General features: G+C 43.5%; 1 protein-coding gene and 1 long non-coding RNA gene across 10 annotated transcripts in view; one reads left to right on the top strand and one right to left on the bottom strand.

The window, feature by feature from the left end:
- FSIP1 (fibrous sheath interacting protein 1) overlaps positions 1-22,473 on the bottom strand; it is a 209,992-nt gene that overhangs the window by 13,225 nt on the left and 174,294 nt on the right. For all 4 annotated transcript variants that reach the window (XM_027569380.1, XM_027569381.1, XM_027569377.1 and 1 more), the window contains one exon: positions 5,025-5,535. In XM_027569380.1, the coding sequence (XP_027425181.1) occupies positions 5,025-5,535 (511 nt within the window). The remainder of the gene's footprint in view (positions 1-5,024; positions 5,536-22,473) is intronic.
- On the top strand, positions 10-16,096 carry LOC113908851. Of its 6 annotated transcripts, none has more exons than XR_003515616.2 (6): positions 10-88; positions 183-316; positions 436-542; positions 10,159-10,341; positions 11,417-11,537; positions 14,241-16,096. It is a non-coding gene; the product is annotated as an uncharacterized LOC113908851 (long non-coding RNA). The 6 variants fall into 6 exon arrangements; XR_003515619.2 differs by having other exon boundaries at positions 63-316; positions 14,241-14,480; positions 14,896-16,096; XR_003515618.2 differs by having other exon boundaries at positions 63-316; positions 14,241-14,421; positions 14,499-16,096.

Consider the following 22,473-nt stretch of genomic DNA (forward strand, 5'->3'; position numbering starts at 1 on the left):
AGGCCAAAAGGAGAATCACCTGCTTCTGTAAGGCTGCTGACCACAGGTGGCTGAAGGCACAGATAAGGAGGGAGTACTACTAACCCATGTAAGCCGACCAAGTCCAGTCACTGACATAATCATTTTATGTGGGCTTTCTCATTTGGTCCTTATTGAAGTATTAAAATCATCTGATCTTACAGAGAAGGAACCAAGGTGTAAAGGAGAGAAATTAAATAACTTGCTGAAGATCATTGCTAAGAACAGAGCAAGGACTCAAAGCCGAATCTGCCTTACCCAGAGCCCACACCCCCAACCACTAGACCAGCTCCTGCAGGTGGGTGGGCGCACCCAACCTCCCTCTGCTCCTCCAGGTTCTAGTCTGGGGTCCTGCTACTTACCCAGACTACTGCAAGCTTTAAGACATTAATTTGCCCTCTGGGTTTTTGTTCTCAGTTTCAATTTACAGTGACCAATCATCCCAGTTTGCCAGAGACTGAGGGATTTCAAGGACAAGAAACAGTCGGTGGTGAAACCAGGACACTCCTGAGCCAACCACGACAGTTAGTAGACCTAGTTTTCATTTAAGGTTGTTATTTTTAAAACGAAAGTATCTGACTCATTCGTTATAGAAATTTTTAAAAGCACCATTCATTATATGGGTCCTATGGGAAACTCCACTTTGTTTCCCTTGAAGGGTTAGCATAGTTCTGACCCCTTCCTTTACTACTGCCTTGATGTCCCTTTTTACCCTATTCTACTACTGCTGCTTTTGTTATTCGTATTTTCCTCTTTACTATATGAACTTCTGTTAATAAGTAGCTCAAATGCTTAGTGGGAAAAAGAGAATACCGTACATGCAGAGATGCCTTTTTGTTGGGATTCTCTAGAAAGCAATTCGACATAAGATAACTTGATTAAATACTAGACTAAGCACAGACCTGAAGGGCTTTCTCTCTGAAGTACCAGCATACTCAGGCGTGTCTCGGAGGTGACGTGGTGGCAAAGAATGCTTACTCCCCGCTCTCCTCGCACCTGAACGTGGAGAAACTTACAGTGGGGAAGCATCCCGCCTCGCTCCATCCTGCTCCACGGTCTGCCAGGGAGAAGAGCCAATGCCCTGATCAGTGAGTTTGGGGGAAGAAATGGCATGCTCGGCTCAGCCCCTTCCTCCACGGCCGTCAGTACGCGCCCCCACCCCCGCCCGGCCACAGGTGCTCCATGGCTCCTGATGCTAGTGGCCCCACATGGACAGGTCTCCACAGGTGAGGCTTGAGGCTTTTCACCTCCGCCAGTGACTGCATGTGTCAGTTCACTCGAAGGACACAACATTCGGAAGACCATTCAGCTGCCTACCCAGGTCACAACAACCCCCTACATTTCATCAGCAATGAAGCCAACCTCCTTGTTCTGCATTCCTCATAAATCCCCCTGTCTTTAAATGGGTTCCGATCTGGGTAGGGAAGAGAAGACACTATTTACCAATCCCCTAAAGCCCCAACAGTGAGTAAGTACAGCACTGAATTTATTGGACCTTTTTATTTTATTTATTTATTTATTTATTTGAGAGAGAGAGCACAAGCGGGGGGGGGGGGACGTAGAAGGAGAAGCAGACTCTCCACTGAGTAGGGAGCCCAACTCAGGGCTCGATCCCAGGACCCCCTCGATCCCGAAGGCAGATGCTTCACCAACTAATCACTCAAGCATCCCTGAATTTACTGGACCTTTTATGCAGAAAGTTAAGTATCAGTAGTTACCGCTAAGCCTAAAGCACAAACAAGAAAAATGGAACTTTTAATACAGTTGTGAGACAGATCCTTATCTTTCAATACCACAATTTAAACTGGCCCTCAATGTCATTCAGCTGGGTTCTGTTTTTGAAGTTTTATCTGAGTCTGCCTTTTAGAAGAATTTTTTTTAAAGATTTTTATTTATTTATTCATGAAATAGAGAGAGAGAGAGAGAGGCAGAGGGAGAAGCAGGCTCCCAGGGAGCAGGGAGCCCGATGCGGGACTCGATCCCAGGACCCTGGGATCATGACCTGAGCCAAAGGCAGACGCTCAACCATCTGAGCCACCCAGGCACCCCCTTTTAGAAGAATTTTAATACTTGTAACAGACCTCAGTTCCTCAAGAAAAAGAAAAGAATATATCAATAATATTTGCTATTGAAAGAGAAAATAACTGGTTTTTCTTAATTCGTTCCTATCTATAGAAACCTACTCTGAATCACTTTCACATGTAACTGTTTCCTAAGAAAGACCTGAATATAACGTATCAGCTGACCATACGGCAACTCCTCATTCAAGTCACATCCGTAAAGAGCTTTGTGCCAAGAAAGCTGGTTTGGCATTCAGTTTTGGTGTTCGCTTTCGTAGAGAGCACATAATTACAATTTAGTATTTTTTTTATTTTTTTATTTATTTGACAGAGAGAGAGAGGGAACACAAGCAGGGGGAGTGGGGGAGGGAGAAGCAGGCTTCCCACTGAGCAGGGAGCCCAATGCAGGGCTCGATCCCAGGACCCTGAGATCATGACCTGAGCCGAAGGCAGACACTTAACAACTGAGCCACCCAGGCGCCCCACAATTTAGTATTTAGAATAAAATTAATTAGCAAAGTATTTTACTCGTAAACACTGAGGTTAGTAAAATTAAAAACTCCAACCTCCAATATGCTAACATGCACTCAAAATGATAATGTAGAACCTATTCCTTAAAGTTTGTTATACAATAAACAGAAAATAAAATATGGTTCACATATTCACCCCTATGCCATCTTAATCCTCCATACTCACAGGGGTTGTTATAATCATACATTAGGATTATCTGGTGCCTTTAGAGGCACGTTCTATGAAGTTATAGGTAAGCCACCACAGCTTCTTTCCATCAAGTCACATTAAGTTCTAGTTCATTCCATCTTGTCATGTTCTACTCAGAGACAGATATACATCAGTGTGACTCAGGTTCACACAGAAGTAAAGTCATATTTTAGCAAAGTACTATTCTAAACCCCCTTCCACACAGACTCCATGGGAATGAGATCGCATATGCAACAATCATCCCATCCAATTTAGTAAGTTTGCTCACAGTAGACAAAGAGGAGATGCAGATATTTTCTCTAATAAAAAACCCCTATCCAAATAGAAAGAAAATACACCATGATCTTAGAGCAGAACAAAGTTTTCATAGTTTATTTATTAAATGAAGATCCTTAGTGGGGGAAGGCGGAACGCACCCATTTAATTGAATTGCATGTTGTAAAAATGAACTCTCTGCTGGATACAAAGGTCATAGCTTATAAAATTTCATAAAAAAAGAGAAAAGTTCCAAATCTTTATATAGCATGTGAGGCTTGCATAATTCTTAAGCAATACCACCTGCTTTCATTCATAATGTGAAGAATAAATGTGAACCACATTTTCAACATATTCTAAAACTGGGCAATTTAAATTTTCATTTCTTAAGCAGGCACTTGGTTTAAGGCTGCACTTTGGACATCAAAGGCGATGTAACAATAAGTCAAAAGAGAGGATCTTTGTCCTCAAAAAAATTACACAATTTTAAGGAAGAGAAGGTGTGTGTGTGTGCCTAACAACTTCAAGACAGTGTGTGTGAAATGACCTGATAGGGGACCAAGGTTCTTGGACATTTGGAGGAGAAATCAAACTTTTTAAAAAGGGAAGAAGGGAAGGTTACATTCAGAGAGGATCGGGTTGGGATCTAAGTGCCATTGAAGGGGTACCTGAACATTCTTCAGAAGAAAAGAGTAGGGGCTATCCAGGGGCAGAGAAAAGCCCTGGAAATCCCGAGACCAGATTAGCCATAATCTGAATAACATGTAGAGGACTAGTTAGAGACTGATAGGAAGAGATGGAAGTCAGTGGAGGCCTTGACCAACAAGGGAAAGAATTTGGATTATATTCCGTAGGCAGTGGAGAGCTACAGAAGTTTTCTGAGCTGCGAAATGTGGTTATCAAAGCTGGACGTTGGAGGGATTCGTTTGGTGGTGGTCAACAATGGCTTGAGGAGGGGGAAACCAGAGGTGGAGAGTACCGGTCCGAGGGTCATCACAGTGTCCAGCTGAGGCAGCAGGAAGAGCAAGGAAGGGATGGGCATGGGAGACACTGCGGGAACAGAACAAACAATACTGAAGCTCAAGGTGGGGAGCAAAAGAGAGAGGAGATTCAATGATGACTCAAATTTTGAGCCCGGGTGATGGGGGAAACAGAAGGGAAAGAGGAAAATCTGAGTTAAAAGGAAAGATGAGGAAATCACTTTAAGGCCATAACCACATGGAGTTGTCTGGCAGGAGTGAGAAATATGAAACTGAGGAGTTAGTTTGGTATTAGTAGAGTCTAGATTTAATAGGTAGACTGGAGATTATAATAATAGATTGATATAGATTTAATAGACAATATATAAAGTAATCAATAGATTAATCAACAGAGACATCTACATTAGAGGAAAAGTTGAGTCTATTTAAATAGACTTCTAACATAGATAAATAATTGAATATTTGTTTATGTCAAAAACTGTCGATAATATTTATAACCTGTACCATTGTACCACTGTAAGGTGCAACACTGGATCAAGCCAAAATACCTGGGTATATACAAGTAGCTGGGACAGGAAGTTTGTATAGAAGTGAATAAAACCACTAATAAAATGTATTTCACACTTTACAAATTCATTCCCTGGAATAAATTGCCATCACTGAAATTCAGAAGTTAAAAGACTAAGAAAATCTATTTAAATTATTTGCATCTGTTCAAACCAATTTGTCTTTTATTCTGAAATCATCACTGTTTTCCGTATAACCACCAAAAATATGTATTCATTACCATTACGAATAATGTATCTCATAAGAGTACGAATCTCAACCTTGGTCTCACACAAATGCTGATAAATGTTATGTTGCAAGCTATTGACACCATCTGTGATTTACAAACATAACTCCCATCCTGCTCTACCTGAAACTATAACATCTTTATACTGAGATGCGGAGTAATAATTATTCACCAATATACACATTCTCCAAGCCTTACCCGTTTCTGGTTTCTCTGGAGGGCTGTCTTTCAGATGTTGGTCTTCAGATGAAAGGCTCACATTGATGCCATACAGTGGGTCATCCAAGAAAGAGGGCCTTTTCAGTCTTCCAATGCCAAGAGTCTTTGACATAAAGTAGTCTTTTGTGTCAGTAATAACCTCGTCCTCGGAAAATTGGAGGCATTTCAAATTCTCTGCTTCGATGACAAGAGCCTGGGACATGTAATGCCCAGTCAAGGCTTTGGTGAGATAGTAGCCTGTACGTGTTTCACATTCCGCATTCTCGGGCATATCTGCATCTTTAACCTCTGTGCTTTCGACCTTTGTTTCTAATCCATTTAGGAGCCCAGAGAGGATAGATCTGGAAAGATGAGGGACCTCAGGTGTTATACCCTCAAGGTCTTCCTTTTCTCTTTCTGAAGGAAGTCCAATCATAGACTTTTGTTTGAGTGTGCATTCATCCAGAAGACACCTTAACTGTTCCTCAGAGAGAAGTGATGTTGAATCTAACTGATGAAACAAACCAAATGTTTTAGTCAATTGACTGAGTACACACATTTATTTTTGATACACTTCCAGTAATGCAATATAAATGCAAGTGCCAGGAAATCCCTTACACAAGACACCCAAATAGCAAAATCATTCATTTTAAAGGATCCAGAATTTCAGGAGAAATGCACAGCATCCCTAGAGAATAGCTTTAGAATCTATCATACCTACTAAAGTCCAGGGGAAATTCCTTCAATACTGATGGAAATAAATTACTGCATCAAATTAACCACTAACTCTCTCTCTACACGTGGAAGTCACTTGAAATGGAGATATTAGAACAGCACCTTCAATTTTATAAGTTTGGGGACATCAAGCAGGGAAGTAGGCAAACAGCCCATTGATAAACAGCTAGAAATCCTGCCATAATCTCCAGTAGGTGTTTCTCTGTTTTCCACCACTACTCAGTGTGAACCCCCATCACCACCAATTTCTTAAAAATCTGGGGGAAAAAAAAACAAAACACCTCAGGCAAGCAAGTCAGCCCATACCCGGGCCTGGGGATTTACCACTCCTATGTCTGTCTACAACTTTCAGCGGACAATATGACTAAAGACAGAAAAGGAAGGGCAAAGAGGCGGTACATCCTGAGATGTGTAGTTGCTTCAAAACTACAGGTCTAGACAGAGGCCAGGAGCATTCCAATAACAGTGCATTCTGGGAGGAGGATTTGATCACAGACGTTTAATCTCTGCTTGTAAAGGCTATCAGGGCTGAGCATTTCAACCAAGATCTTAAGAATTCAGAAGCATTGTTTTCTTCCCGTGATGTTCTCAGGAAATAAAATAAATCAAATGAAAGTATAGAGCTATGTTCCACAAGAATTCAACTGAATAGCATGCCTCTTGAATTGCATCAATCTCAAAAGGAACCAAATTAAAATATATTGAAAAACACAAAATAATTTCTCTTTCTCTAAAGAATCAGCACCATTCTTGATTTATATAGTGGATTATTTAGGAAAACACTAATCCTCTTTATAGGGGCGTGCATTATCTAAGACAAAAAATCCCCATAAGAAAACCTAATCATGAATTGCAATGGCCTTAATTTCTACTTCAGTAAAGTGAAACAATGCTGTTGCCCTACTTAGTAGGACCCAGTTAGAATTCACCAACTATTCTACATGTATAAAGTATCAGGGAGGGAAGGTGTTATTGGAACCAGTATAGTTAATTCTCTATTATTGTGCAATGCTTCGAATGAAGCTAACAAAAAATAGTATGTAAAAGAAATTTTTAAAATATATTTTGTTTTAAAATTATATTTAACTTTCATATATTAAAAGCTAGTTTTCACAGTGGCAAGCACCATTATGAGTTTGAGAGTAACAAGAAATTAGGATAATTATTTAGGATAATTATCTAGGATTCAGGGCGCCTGGGTGGCTCAGTCGTTAAGCGTCTGCCTTCGGCTCGGCTCATGATCCCAGGGTCCTGGGATCGAGTCCCACATCGGGCTCCCTGCTCTGCGGGAAGCCTGCTTCTCCCGCTCCCACTCCCCCCTGCTTGTGTTCCTGCTCTCGCTATGTCTCTCTCTGTCAAATAAATAAATAAAATCTTTTAAAAAAAATAATAATTATCTAGGATTCAAAATTTAGGTAATTCACCCTAAGGTTAATATACATATCAAAAAATAGGAGTTGAATTACATATTAGCAAATCCTACTTTTAATCACCAGACATTTCAGGCATCCAGATGTGGTACTTTATCCATTATTAGGAGAATTCCCTTCAAAAACCTAATCCACCAGAAAATGAAGGCAGTCCTCGTATGGTAGTAGATATTTTCAAATAGTAGATACTTTCAAAATTTGCTTATATTAAACTGTTATATAAAATTGCTTATAATGAGTAGACAATTCCCTGAGATCTAGAAAGGGCCCATTGAGTGTCATCTTCATAAAACATGCTCACCAAAGGCTTATCATATGAAATTTCCAGACACTAGAAAAAAAAAATCACTTCATACTGGAGAAGGAGGATGAAGGATTATGCAAAGAGATCTGGGGGAGGGGGCAGAGAGGAAGAGGTGGAAGATTGGTAGATTATCTGGTACATTTGACCACTTCCACAAATAATATTAATAAAATAGATGCTTGGTAGTTCTGATAATCTATTTGGCTAGATGCACAGAAAATTAAGTAAAAGGAAAAACAGCAATTATGGACTCTGGGGAAAACAAAAAACTATATGAAAAGAAAGGAGAGTAGTGTTTCAGATAGGTAACACAGAAAAATAAGCAAAAGAAAATAAGATAATTATTACCTTTAGGACATAGTAAAAAGTTGTACAAGAAAGGATAATTATTAACTTTAGGACATAATAAAAAGTTGTACAAGAAAGGATACCATAGGGGGTGCCTGGGTGGGTCAGTCAGTTGAGCATCCAACTCTTGCTTTTGGCTCGGTACCAGTTCATGATCTCAGGGTTGTAGGATCAAGTCCTGTGTTGGGCTCAAGCACTGGGTATGGAGCTTGCTTGAAATTCTCTCTCTCTCTCTCTCTCTCTCTCTCTCTCTCTCTCTCTCCCCCCCTCTCCCTGTGCCCCACCCCCCACCCCTCTCTAAGAAATTAAAAAAATGATACCATAGAATTCTACTTGCTTTTGCTGTAAATAATGTTTACATGGTCATCATAATATATATAGCGATGATGGAGGTAACCAAAAATTATGATTTGACTATTTCGGAGAAATAAGAGGAGAGAGAAGGGATGTTTAGAATTAAAGTTAAAATTAAATCCATTATAGGAAGCCAACATACAAATGAATAATAATACAATACTATTGTATTATTGATACAAAATTTTATATTATTGTAAACTGACATAAAATTGATCAATTAAGATAGCAAATTATTAAACAACATAGAGGTAAGTAGTTGAGGAAATATATAAAGGAATTAAAAATGCTTGACTCTGGAGAGTAAAACTAAGGGGTGGGGAAGGATGGGGCAAGGAGATACCATTTTTGTTTAAAACCTTTTAACACAACTTTAATATACTTGTTATTTTTTATATTTTAAGTTAATTTTAACTTTTGTTGTAGTAATAAAGAAAAAGTTTTTAAGTAAAAATTAATTCAAAAATCAAAATCTGAAATATCAAAATGAAATTTCTAACCAATTATATTTTGGGCATCAGAAGCAAACTGAGGTTTCATGGAACCTGGAATTTATAATCTTGCCGCAGGAAGAGGAACTTTCTTACCTCTTTAAGAAAAAGAATACAAAATTGCAAGTAGGAAATAGGTACAAAAGTAAGTTTCTTTTTCTTAGAATGTGAGAAAGATCACAAGAAATTACTGGAGGCTTGTAAAGTCAAGTCCATCCCTTACCTTAACTCTTTAGGTCATTTACCAGAAACGTTTATATAAAAAATGTTTCCTGATTACAACCTAGCTTCCTCTCCCCACTCAAGGCTTGTACAAGTGAGGGGCCCTGAAGCTTAAGCTTCACTGGTTCCATAGGAAATCTGCTTCGGGGTGTTCCAAGATAAAACATAACACATTTGAGTCTGTGTGTACCCAAAAATAAGCTCAACTACAATCACCCTGATCCTCTGGGGGAAGCAGCCTGATGGGAACTAAAACAAAGAAGACTAGAACTTGGGCTTTGGTCCAAGTGTGGCCACCTCATGTATGTCACCCAAGGGACCCACCTCCTTCAGCGGTGAAAGGGGGGATTGAAGAAGATGGTCTCCAAATTAACCTCTAGTCCTAAAATAGATTTTTGTGAATAACCACTCTAACAATAAAAATACAAGAATAAACTTTCTATCACCTTGATAGAATTTATGAAAGCAAAACAATAACAAAAAGAGAACTTTTATTTCCTTAACTTAATCACAATACCAATCCTAAACTCAAAAAATAACCAAACATTCCCTGGTCTCAATAAAAGTGAACCAACTATACTAAACCTTCAAATTAAGTTAATTTGATCACAGTGTTTTCTGGGTGGCAACGCAGATCAGAACTTTCCACATGAGTGGTCTTTCTCATCTTTGGATTCTCTGCAGAGACTTGCCCACAGTATAAACTCAAGAACTCGCTGTTGTGGGAATCAAGTGAATTAAGGTTGCTGAGTGGTGTGCAACAGCTACATACTCCATTAGTAGAAGTTATTTACACATGCTGCACTGGACTAAACTAGGGTTCTATCCCAAACGTCCCTAATGACCCTTGATAGTTAAAGGACGGTAACCCATACCCTTCAACCAGATTGCTCTGAAACTCCTGAGCTAATGAGCTCCGTAACTGAACGACTCACAACAAGCACAGTCAAGTTACCATCTGTTCAAGTATTCACCTCAAAGTATTCATCTTTCACGCCAGTTCTAATTTTCCAGTATTTCATAAACAAGTTACTATTCATTCTATTCCCGTCTTTCACAAAATTCATCATAGTGCATCTCAGTCTTCATTTTTCCAGGCCAGAACCCAGTCTATTTACTCTCCTTCTGTGAAAGCCCCTCTCTTCCCATCCTCATTTTCATAACCCTTTTATGCACCTTCTTTCTTGCTTTAGCCAAAGCACACACATTCCATAGTCAAAAGAGTAAAGAGATTGGATTTTTCTCGACAGAACCAGAAGATAGAATACTTGTGGTGCTAGTTTTCATGCATCTTGCTGGTCCTGTTGACACACGCGATGAAGTCTTACAGAACAGTAACAGCTAGCCTTAATTAGGCGCCTGCTCCTGGCCAGACACTGCTCTACGCATGTGACACGTATCAATTCCTTTCATCTTCACAACAAACCTATGAGGTAGGTACTCTTGTTATTCCTGTTTTATAGATGAAGAAAGTGAAGCACCAAGAAATTAAGTAACCTTTCCATGGTCACACGGCCCTAAATGGCAAACCTGGGATTTAAACACACATCGTCCAGGTCCAGAGCCCAAGTGCCTAACTGCTAGACTACAGAGCCTCTCACTGTAAAGGAGTCAAGTATCCTTTTCCCGACTGACATTCATTTTTCTGTCCTTTCCCTCAGGTATGAAACTTCTTCCCATAGAGTATTTTACCTAACTTCGAATTTTATTATCCACAATAGCTTAGTATCTTATGCAAACTTACACAGTGCCCTCTCTTTCAGCTCATTTCAGGGGGGAAAAAAAAAAAAAGGACAACCCAACTCCATTCCCAGGGTGCCCACTATTTCCACTTCTCCACCCAGGTAAATACCAATTTGGTGTAGGAGCTAAAACTGATGAGGAGCGCAGCTTGTAATTGCTGGAGATGGATCACAGACTGAATTACCTCTCCTTCATCCCTGCCTCTCCTATGATGCTATATATCTGGAGTTTCCCCAGCCATAAAAATCTCCAGTTATTTGGGCACTGAATTTGTTGACAAGGCAATCAAGATTATGTCTCTGGTACAGATCTTCCAAAAGTCCACTATTATAAGCAAGCAGAGGCAATCTTCCTCTTTGATATAAGCTTATGTCTGATGTTGGGCTTTTTTGTAGGGTTTTTTTTCCCACAAATGCGGAGTCCCTAAGGACACACCCTATAAAGCCAGTATGATTATCACAAGTGAGAACAGAGTGAAAAGCCAGAATGTCCTAAACGATTAACAAGAATATGGATGTAAATAGCTTTCAATGACATCAAGTTCCAATTCAAAATAAGCAAGTAGAAAACATTCTGCCCTTTCCTTAACTGTCAAGATAAAAGTTTACAACTCTCCGTTGCAGCCACTGCTGCCAGCACCTAACTGGTAGTTTATTTTAGTCAAGGTTTTTTAGCCACAAGGAAGAAAAATCCTTATCTAAAAAAAAAAAAAAAAAAAAAAAAAAAAGGCGATGACCTAATCCTTTAGCTTTCTCTTGTCTATAGAAAACTCTCTCAGGTGGTAGAGACAATTTGGTCCTGGATCTAAGAATTCATCTCATGGATACCAACAAGCAAGAAATGAAGGACAGAGCTTTTGGGGTCTGGAGCTGCCATAGGCACGCAGGTTACGTGCTTCTCCCTTCTCTTCCTGAGTTCTTCTGGTGTCTTGACTCCCTGCTTGTCTGATGCATCCTCCCCTCTGCAAACAAGCTGTCTCTGCTTACTAATGCTTTCTGCTCTCTCACAACCCCGGATTGCCTATGGAGCATGAACTGACTCTGGTTCTAACACCCACCAATGACTGGCAGTAACATCTATGTCCATTAGCTCACATTTTCGAGCAAGATGACCTGGTTGGTCACTGACTCAAGGAAGGACTGACAATATCAGTTTTGAGTGTTCATCACTAGTCCGATCACCTGTGGTGAGGGTCACATGGTAGGAACGTGGCTGAAGGGATATTTTTGGCAGGGCTGCGGGTAAGGGGGATTTCTCAAAGAAGAAGGCAGGAGCAGAGCAGGAATCTCAAAAAAAAATCTACCATATCTATAACATCAGAAAGGGACCTGACAATGATGTTGTATATAGCCAACTTCATTGATTAGCCGTCACGGTGTTTCCATACTTCACTGATCTCAGTCTGAGTACTCACTGAATATTTCATTGAGAAATAAAAGTAGAGTTACTTGTTGGAAAATATTCAGTGGTGGATAGAATGGTAAGTTGGACTTCCAGTTGGAATAGAGAGCAGCAATACCAAGCATTATCTATATGCTCCCAACAGGCTCATATAGGCTCAAAAGGTTCATATCACTTGCTGTGGCTCTTTGAGATTGAGCAAGTCAAGAATCATGGGGGTAGGGGCGCCTGGGTGGCTCAGTCATTGGGCATCTGCCTTCGGCTCAGGGACAGGATCCCGGGGTTCCGGGATCGAGCCCCACATCGGGCTCCCTGCTCAGGGGGGAGCCTGCTTCTCCCTCTCCCACTCCCCCTGCTTGTGTTCCCGCTCTCGCTGTGTCTCTCTCTGTCAAATAAGTAAAAAAATAAATAAATCTTTAAAAAAAAAAAGAATCATGGGGGTAAAATGATTGGGGCTTTCCTTGTAATGTCTACATCTATAGTGCTAAATTTTCACAGAAAGAAGGAGCTTCTTCGTCCTTCCCTCCCTCGCTCCTTCCCTCCCTATTCTATTCTCCTCCCACCCTCTCTCACACGGAGGCTACCCCAGTCGTATAAAGGCCAGCCTGGCAGGTACAATGCTCTGAGGAGGCCACAGCAGGGACCAAGGATGCTGGAGCCCAGGTGACATCTGGCATACCGTTACCCAGAATAGTCAGAGGTTGTCTGGCCAGAGGAGAATCTGAATTCTAGTCTAAAGGGAAGCAAAGGTCCCTGCCAGAAAAACTATGTAAAACATTAGGAATGAGGGTTGAGGCCAGGCTGTAAACAGGAAAGTGAGTCAGCCCCCAGGTCAGAAGCCGGGAGGCTCTGTGGACAGAATACTACAGAGTGTGAAATAGGTCAAGGCAAGTGGCTCTGAGATGAGTTTGTGAATGATGTGGTGGTGTTGGAAGGCTGCTTTTATGTGGGGCTTGGCATATCAAAGTGGCGGTGCAGAACAGGACATTGCCCTTGCTCAAGCCACTGATCTTCCCCAAACAGCTGGGCAAGGCAGGGCCTGGAAGTTTTGCCCGATGGGTCTGCCTGGTGAAAGGCTGTCATGCCCCGGAATATTCTGTAATGGTTCTTCTTAGCCCAGGTGCCAGAGCAGGTCTCCCTGGTATCAGAAATCCAGACTACTGGCTTCTCTCTATGAGGATAAGACGGGTGGGTTGCCAGCTCCATCCCAGTGCAGAAGGGAAGGGTGAGCATGGATTGGAAGAGCTAGAAGCAGGAAATGGGATTCTCAATTCCTGCATTTGAAAAGGGGCCAGGAGCTCAGCTTTAGTTGGTGACCTAGTCAGAAGGGTAGAGATGTGCTCAAAGGAAAGCCAGACCAATTTCATTCCTCTGATTTCTAACAGGATGACTTGAAAAGGGGCTCTAATTTTTCTATTTTGTGGGAATTTTCATCTGAGCGTTGCCAATAGTTGCTATTTTCCAGCAGTAGGGACAGTAAGTCCGCTTGGATCAGCTTCCTCTTATTCTGAGCAAGTTGCTGGACTGGCCCTTTGGTCACATATCTACCACATCCTTTTCAGAAACAAGACTCAGGGCCCAGCTCTGTAGCTGGATGGAAGGAGCTGGGTACCCCTGCCCCACACACTCCCAGCAAAACTAAGCTTGGCCAGGAGGCTGCTGAAAATGAAGACAGCAAGTTTGTATACAGAGCACTTTTTCTGATCACTTTTTTTTCTGGTGGGCTGGACCACCTATCCACCCCCTACTCTCCAGGGAAGTATATCCAGTATGTCCCTTGCAGAGCAACCAACTCCCCCTCCTATGCAAGATTGCTCATTTATCGGATAGTAACAATTATGAAAATCATTTGCATGGCCTTCCCTACTCTGTTTGAAAGTCTATTTTTATTACGTAGAAATAACCTGGGCCAAGGGAGGCCATGATGGGATCAGAAGTCAAGAAGGCCATTAGCTATTTAAATGCTTTAACCTGGGCCAGAGTCCAGATCAAGCCTCACCTTGATTTTGTAGGAGGTCACCTGAAAGATGAGTCAAGTTAGAGAAATTCAGTATAATCAACACCTAAAGAACCTCTGTATGGCCACAGGGCTGCCTCTCTAGAAACTTAAGTACTTCCCTTGACATCATCTTAGCTTCCCAACTGAAGAGAAGATGACCCTAGAAATGTCTCTGCTTATCTTCAACAGGCATTTCTGGGCTAACTACGGTCACTATGGGAACACCCCCTACAGGGGCTCACGAAGGCCAGGTCAGAGGAGCATATCCAACAGGCGTTAAGGAAAATTAATGATCACCCAATGCAGAAGGGCATGGAGGAAGCCATCTCCTGCAGCTGAAACAAGGTGGAGATCTGGCATGGCCTAGAAGGTAGTAACTGGCCTCACAATGCCTACCGATGGATTAGATAAGATCTCCAGACTCTGACCGTGAGTATTTCTTTCCAGAGACACCGGCCCTCAGTACATGATCAATGCCACATTCATCAGCTGCTCTGAGGACAGCTCTTCTTCCTCTTGCTGTGAGAAGTATCTCTACTGTAGCATCATCCAACTCCTGCCCCCCACCCCGCCCAATCAGAGAGAACACTCAGCTGGACCCCACCCACATAAGAGATACCATCCCCTCTGAGACATGCTCAACCCTAGGAACTGGAAAGGGAAACTGAATACTTCCTTGCATAGACAAGAAGTTTCCTAGCAGCACAGACAAGCCCAGGAACCAAGCTGCACTGACATTAAAATGCTCCAATGTGACCGGATTCAGTTTCACCATCCCCCAGATCTGTGCACTTGCCTGATGCTGGGCTGAACGGACCTAACAAAGTCTGTGCTGCTCCCACAGCTGTGGATCCAGATTATCACTACTGACGTCAGTGTCTGGCCCCTCGTGTCACCGATGAGCATATCATGCCCCTCCGGCCTGCCATCCGCGACTTTAGTGCTGCTGAGGTGTGACCTGCTAACAAGGTGTGATATGGTCAGCTGGCTACTCCTAGGCTTAAGCAAACTACATGTACAAGCCTGCCCTTGGAGCAGGCTTTGACCAAGAGGGGAGAGGAGCTAGTGAATAAAACCCTGCCGCCTCCTCCCCGTGGAAAATGGCTATAAAATGTAGTTACCATCATGGATTTGCCCTCATGTCCCAGAAGATCAGACAAGCAACCATACTTGCTAGCAAACAGTAGCCAGATCCATAATACATCCTTCATAATTATGCTCCCTCCTTCTCTGTCTCACTCCTTTTCCCCACTTCTTCTCTGGTGTTGCTTTCATGAGCTAAGTGACAGCATATAAGCTTTTGCCTCTGGAGACAGCCACCATAAGCAACAGCTCCCGAGTCCCGGCAGGGCTCTGGACACGGCAGCTTGAGCCGTCCGGCGTGGGCCGGGGAGCCCAGGGCCAAGAGCTCCACCCCAGCCTCTGCGAACTGGTCAGAGGCTCAGAGGGCAGCGCGAGCCGGGGAAGGGACGGCAGGGCTAGGGCCAGCACCGTCAAGGCCACAGGAGGCGGACTGCCGCCACAGGAGCCCTGGGGTTCACGGCTTCACGGCCAGTTCATCCTGGCACTGAGGGACGCGAGCAGCAGAGCACCACCCAAGGGGCAGGGGCAACGGAGAAAATCCCTTGGAGTCCTGGGAGGACATCTGCCCAGGGCAACCAGAGGCGGCCCAGCTGGAGGGAGAACAGGAACTGGAGAAAAAGCCGAGCTCACAGCTTCAGTTCGAGTGTCAAGACAAACAGGAAAAAAGTGACAAACACTGGGTATAAAAGACGTGATGGTATGGGGGTCAGTACTGAGGCACATTTATTACAAAAACCAGGGAGGCCTGCCTTCTCTCCGGGTGGGCAGAGTACCAGACCAATCCTGGGGTCTAAGGGCATTAGGCAGGAGTAACCCCCACCAGGTCGGCATCCACTGAGGGATCCAAATGCAGGGCTAGGCCGGCATACAAATAGGTGACAGCCCTCCACAGCTTAGACGTGCCTCCAGCGTCCTTTCTCTGTGTTGCTTTCTCACAGCCATTTATGTTCCAGTAAATAAAGTTCCCCCAAGTTAAGTGTTCCTTAGGCTGCATGCTATCTTTTTGAAAAAAAAAAAAAAAAAAAGACACCTCCAGACGGAGAGGAAATAGCCTTAACCACAGCATGGAGTAGTAGAGGGAGGCTGCCGTTTCTAAGTTAAGACCCCAGGTCTCTCACCCCCTCAGCTGTTCTGTATAGGACAAATCAGTGGGCCTCTCAAAGCCTCAAATTTCCAAATTGTAAAAGAGACACTGTAACAACTAGCTGGCTCCTAACTAGTGGGGAGGACTACTCTCAGCTCACAATCTGCAATGAGCATGAGAAACACGGATGAAGCGGCCAGCACCCCGCCTGATGCAGGGGAAGCAGAAGTCCCCTGCACACCAGGACATCAATAGTAACCCTCAGCTTCGATTTGGGAAGCTGATGGCGGTAGTGGCTAGATGACGCCTCTCGGAAGTTCGAGACCGAAGTCTGCACATTCCAAGTTCAGTTGGCCCCTACCTTTGAGGGTCTCTCTGGGATATTGGGAATGGAGCTTTGCAAATGATCAGAGAGCTAACAACGTGCAATAGGTAAACTGTCACGTGTACTCCGGGGATTAGTGGGGGGCTACAGAGGCCATCCAATGTCGGGAGAGAGCTCCCAGGAAAGAAAGAGGGAATGTGAATCTCATGCATCCCAAGCAGGAAGGTTGACACTTCAGGGCAGACACTATTCAGTCTTCAGTACCAGAAAGCACTGTAGTGACCAGAAAGTACCCAGAAAGAGGCTGGTTTCCAGATACCTTTATCTTTGCTTAAAATAATGTCAGGGTTCAAGATGAGTCGTGAAACACAGGGACGTAAGTGAACCGGGTTTATCTCTTGCTTTGCGTGAGTGCATGCGCGCGTCCGCGCACACACACATACGCATACACACACAGGCATGCACAGGACACTTGCCTTTTGCCAACCCCCTCTTTTTTCTGCTCCCTTCCCGAAGGTACCCTAAGACCTCAGGCTGCCCCGTCTGCCCTCTCCACCTGAGCACACCCTCCTCAAAGAGTATCCTCAATTCCAAACCTTCTCAAATGTCCTATTGCCCTCACATCAAAACTTACCTCTCCTAAGATGTGTTTCCTCATTATTCTCCCCAAGACTAAGCAATGCCAGCCATTGTGTAATGGGACAAGCTCGCATTTACGGGAGCTTGTCCCATTACAAGCTCCTAAGGGACAAGCTCGCATTTACAGGAGCCTCTTCGAATCAGAATGACTTAATCGAACGGGTGATTCTAAGAACAGGAATCTGGGCCCATAGCAGGATGGTAGAAAGAGATTTGGGAGATACCATTTTCAGCACCCTTACATTAGGTCACAAAGTTAGGCCTGGTTGAGTTCTACAGATGATTGGTCTTGTCAAATCTCATCAGATCTCGTTTTCCTTTTGGGTGTAAATCTAGCGCCAGAGAGTTAACTCCATTATTTAACTTGTTAATCAAGGAGAGCTTTTTCTGATCACAAGCAGGCGACCTGTAGCTTTTCCCAGGGTTGAGCAAGGGCTCCTGAAGCTTTACCCTGTCTAGACATGTATCTGAAACATCTAATTACCGCTGTACATTCTCTACAGCACACAAAGCCCAACGTTATTACATAAACATGAAGCTCTCTCTTAATATTGCTGCTCAGTGAACTGTCCTTTTACATTTGCCGATCTGAAAGTGAAGTCATGCCACCACTGAGAATAAGGATCAGATACTATGAACAGTAACTTCCAAGTTTTGCTATGACCCAAACTGTGGGAGTTAAATCCTCTAAAAATCCAACAAAGAAGTCATTTAGTAAACTGGATCCAAACTCAGAAAGATCTAAATCGTTGGATGCATAGTCTCTCTTCAGTGATGCATTTCATTTTGCCTTCCACAGGGCAAGAGGGATATCCCTCTACTAGAGGGATAACGCTTTCCATCTCCTCTACAGGTTATCGGCCCCTCAATTAGGCAGGTGTCCAGACCAGCCTCTGGTCATTGGTCAGCGGCACTGGGGTTGTGCCATGGAGTGGGCAGGGTTTCTAGTCCTTGACTAGCCACCATATACCAGGAATGCTGACATACGTTATCCCATTTCATTCTCCCAATTACCCAATGGGAAGAACTGGGAAATCATTCTCTACATTTAACAGATATAGAAAATAAGGCTCAGAGAAATTAAATATCTTGGTCCAAAGCCCAGAACTACTAAAAAATGAAACCAGAACATAAAGCTAGGGCTTTTCATACTGCTGTCTTCCCACAGATGCCTAAAAGAGCTGACGAGGTCCCACCTTCCAGGGGGAGCACTCCGGGAGTAGCACGGTACTGTGGGTGTTGTGACACATCCTCTCACACCCGACTTTACATCCAAAACTGCCATCCAGCAGAGCAGCGCAACAGAACCACTTTCACCTCATAAACACGAGGCAGAAGTGTGAACAAGAGGTCCTTTCCGGTGGGTCCCAGCTGCCCCCTGCCCCTCCAAACCTGGACAGCCAGGTTACATCAGCACGGCACCCTCTGTGTCTGCCTTCCCTGATGGGTGTAAAGTTTCTCAACTTTCCCAACTAGGCTGGGACCAGGTCCCCCCAAGATGGACACAAGGCACAGGTTTGTTGGCTACACGAAACCTTCTTTAGGTGCTCCTCCACCTTCTGCAGGGGCAACGTCCTCCTATAAACTCAACTTGGTGGCCTTACTCTGTCCGCTTAATAGCCAGTGGTCCCAAAATATGGGACAGGCCCTCTTCTCTCCCATGTGTTCTGTTCCCTCTGGGCCCTGCTCTCCCCACACAGCTTTGGAAGGTAATGGTTTAATCAACTGACAAACCTTCACTTATGATTTGGGCAGACCAGATCACAAAATTTTAACTCCTGAGAGTTCCTTAACATTTCAGATCCCAACAAGGATAGACAGACAGACAAACTGGTTGAAGGGAGGGGATACTTCTGGTACTCTCCATATCGCCCTCCATAGGCAACAACTCCCCAGACCTGTGGGCAAAGATGATGCTAACAAAGACTGCCCCCCTCCAACCCCAAAGAAAAATGCTTCAGATTCACAAAAATTCTGAAGCGCCATAAAAAGCCTATATTCTGGGCCTATCACTGTGATATTCACGATAAGTCTGACATAGAGGTTTAATTTGGTCTGCCATGAAAATAGAACAAATAATAATCAGTCTTTGATTGTGGTTAGGTTTAATTATGGAAATCTACTCATGCACTTACATAGAAAGCTTCACAAACATGCAGAAAGCCATTTCTTTTCACAAGTATTTATAGGGAAAGAGCCTTCTCAAAAGGTTCTTTAAATAGATTTTTTTTTAAGATTTTTTTAGAGAGAGCCGGGTGGGGGTGGGAGGAGGGGCAGAGGGAGAGGGAAATAGAGAATCTCAAGCAGGCTGCACGCCCAGCACAGAACTTTTCTAGACTCCAAGGATAGAGTAGTGAAATGATGAGTCAAAACCTCTGCCCCATGGATCTTGCTAGCTAGTGGGAGAAGGGAGGCAACAAACAAATTAGTGAGTCATGGAGTATGTGCAAGGGGGCCGGCAAGTGCTGTCCCTGGACAGAGAGACGTAAAGCAGGGAAGGGACACTGGAGTGCGAGTCCAGGTGGACGCTGCTGTCCTTTCACAGAGGGCGGTCAGGGAAGGGCTCAGTGAGATGACGTTTGAACCAATACTTGAAAGAGATGAGGGAACGAGTCATAAAGACATCTGAGTGAGAGTGTTTCAGGAAGATGGATGGCGGGGGCAAAGGCCCTGAGACAGGAGTCCGCCCATCATCTTCAAGGGATAGCAAGGCAGTGGGCATGGTGGGAGGGAGTGAATGACGAGGGAAGTAGGCGGTAAGGACCGAACGGTGGTAGGGGAACCAAACTCCTACTTCTACTCCGAAGGAGCTGGGGACCACTGGAGGATTTTAAGCAGAGAAGCAGCCAATGATTTAACTTCTATTTTTAATAAGATCACCCTGGGTTGAGAAAACTCTGTAGGGCGGCAGAGGGAGGCAGAAAGAACAGTTTGGAGGCCACTCGGCAAGCTGGTGAACAATGAGAAGGGATTAGGATGGTCGCATGGAGGAAGTGGGGATGATTTCGATTCTGGATATATTTTGAGGTAGAACAAAAAAGATTTCTAGGTATAGTGTACCTATGGTGTGAGAGAAAGAAAGGAACCAGGGATGACTCCAAGGTTTCTCACCTGAACGACTGAAAAGCTAGAGTTGCCATTAACTGAAATGAAGACTGTGAGAGGAGCAGGGTTAAGGGTAAGATCAGGGATTTGGTTTTGGACATGTTAAATTTCGGGTGTGTATTGCATACGTAAGTAGACATTTTTAAAAAAGATTTTATTTATTTAATTGAGAGAGAGAGAGGGCACTAGTGGGGGGCAGAGGCAGAGGGAGAGGGAGAGGGAGAAGCAAATTCCCTGCTGAGCAGGGAGCCCGACTCAGGGCTCGATCCCAGGACCCTGGGATCATGACCTGAGCCGAAATCAGACGCTTAACCGACTGAGCCACCCTGGCATCCCCTAAGGGGGCATATTAAATAGGAAGTGGGATATGAGTATTAAGTTCAAGGAATGGTCCAAGCCAGAGCCATACATTTGGGAATCAGCACTCTATAGGTGCATGAGATCAGCAAGGTAGCTGGAGTAAGTGGAAGACAGAATGGATTCAAGGACTGAGCCTTGGGGCATTCCGCAAGGTAGAGAGGTTGGGAAAATGTGGGAAAATTGGCTGACGAGACTGAGGAGGAGCAGCCTGTGAGGAAGGCAGAAAATCAGGAGGGAGCAGTGATCTGGGAGCCCAGTGAGGAATCGTTGGCTGTGTCTGTGTCGGGGTCGGGGGAGCAGTGAGATGGGGCCCGGGAACTGACCGCTGCCTCAGACCTGGGGAGACATCGGTGCTCAGGACAAGAGCAGTTTCAGTGCAGCTCCATGACTAAGTCCTGTTTGGAGTGGGCTTAAGAGACAATAGGAGGAGACAGATCTGATGACAAGAAGATTATTTTAAGAAATCTGACTGGAAAGGAAATGAGAGCAACGGAGCGGTAGCTGGAGAGGGCATGTGTGGCTATGAACTCAAGGGTTTCAGCTGATATGAAGGTGAGGCACCTGGCATCTGACATTTTCATACCTAGCACTTAAATATGAAATGTATGTTGAGAAAAATTAGAAGGAAAATATGCTCTGGTTTCAGTTTTGAAACAATATTAAAATCCCCAGTGAATCTTCCATTTTATATATTTATTAGAGTTATTAACTTCATTTAAAGATTTTCTTCTGCACTGGCATCCCAGTTATAAATTGTTTGTTTTAATATATTGAGTTAGTTACATGTGGTTCAAGACTGCAACCTCCTCTGGACCACTCAGCTAGCTAGCTGAGCTACTGACCAGCATCACGCCACCAGAGACAGGACACCATTGCTGGAACTGCTGCCCACCACTGCCTTGGGAAACTGACATTTCCATCACCACTGCTCACATTGAGTGGATTCTCCACTCTCCCTGCCCCATCCCTTAGTTCAAAGTGGGGCTGCCTGCTAGGCTAGGTCTAGCATACGTCCTGTGGCAAAGGCTGCTGGGAAACTGAATAGTGGGACTTCCCAGATTCCATGATGAGAGGCAAGATCTGAATGCTGCTAAGATTCACAAAGTCAGGAATTTCCCAAACAAGGGAAGAGGAATCATATGCTAGCCAAATAGATTAAAACAAACAAAAAAACAACCCACATAGAAGTACCCCCTACAGGAATCTTCTTTATATTATTAGGAAACATCATTACAACAAAAGAAATCTTTTTTTTATGTGACACAAAGTTGGAAACTGTCCATGCTACGGGGAAAATAGTGTTGCAAAAGTTTCATTTATTTGAGGGTGTTTGGCATCTATGAAGGAGAGGAATGTCTAATACTGAAGAAAAAGAAAGCTGGTAAAAAAAAAAAAAGGTAAAAGTTCCCTTGAGTTTAACTATGCAAATTAGAGGATCTGGAAATAATACTCTTGATCCCTCATCCTTATTTTAGTTCTCACTAAGGCTGATTCATAAAAAGTATTTAAAATATCTGCTAGTATTTTCTCAAGGATGTTTTAAAATTCCACAAGGAGCTTCAGGAGAACATGTGCTATAAATTTGAATGGATTTGAACATCAAAGAAGAGAAAAATTCTTACAATAATTTGATTCCATACTTCCCTTTAAATGTGTTTAAAGCACATTATAGCAGAGCACGTTAAAGCAGTTTGCCCTCCAAGACGTACAACTCAGAGGAGAAATGATGGAACACAGCAGAGCAAAAATGGAGAACCAGAAATTTAACTGGAGGAGAGGAGGAAATATGCAATAGGGCAAACAAATTAATGAGTACTTGGTGATTT

Source organism: Zalophus californianus, chromosome 6, assembly GCF_009762305.2.
Source record: "Zalophus californianus isolate mZalCal1 chromosome 6, mZalCal1.pri.v2, whole genome shotgun sequence".
NCBI classification, from domain to species: domain Eukaryota; kingdom Metazoa; phylum Chordata; class Mammalia; order Carnivora; family Otariidae; genus Zalophus; species Zalophus californianus.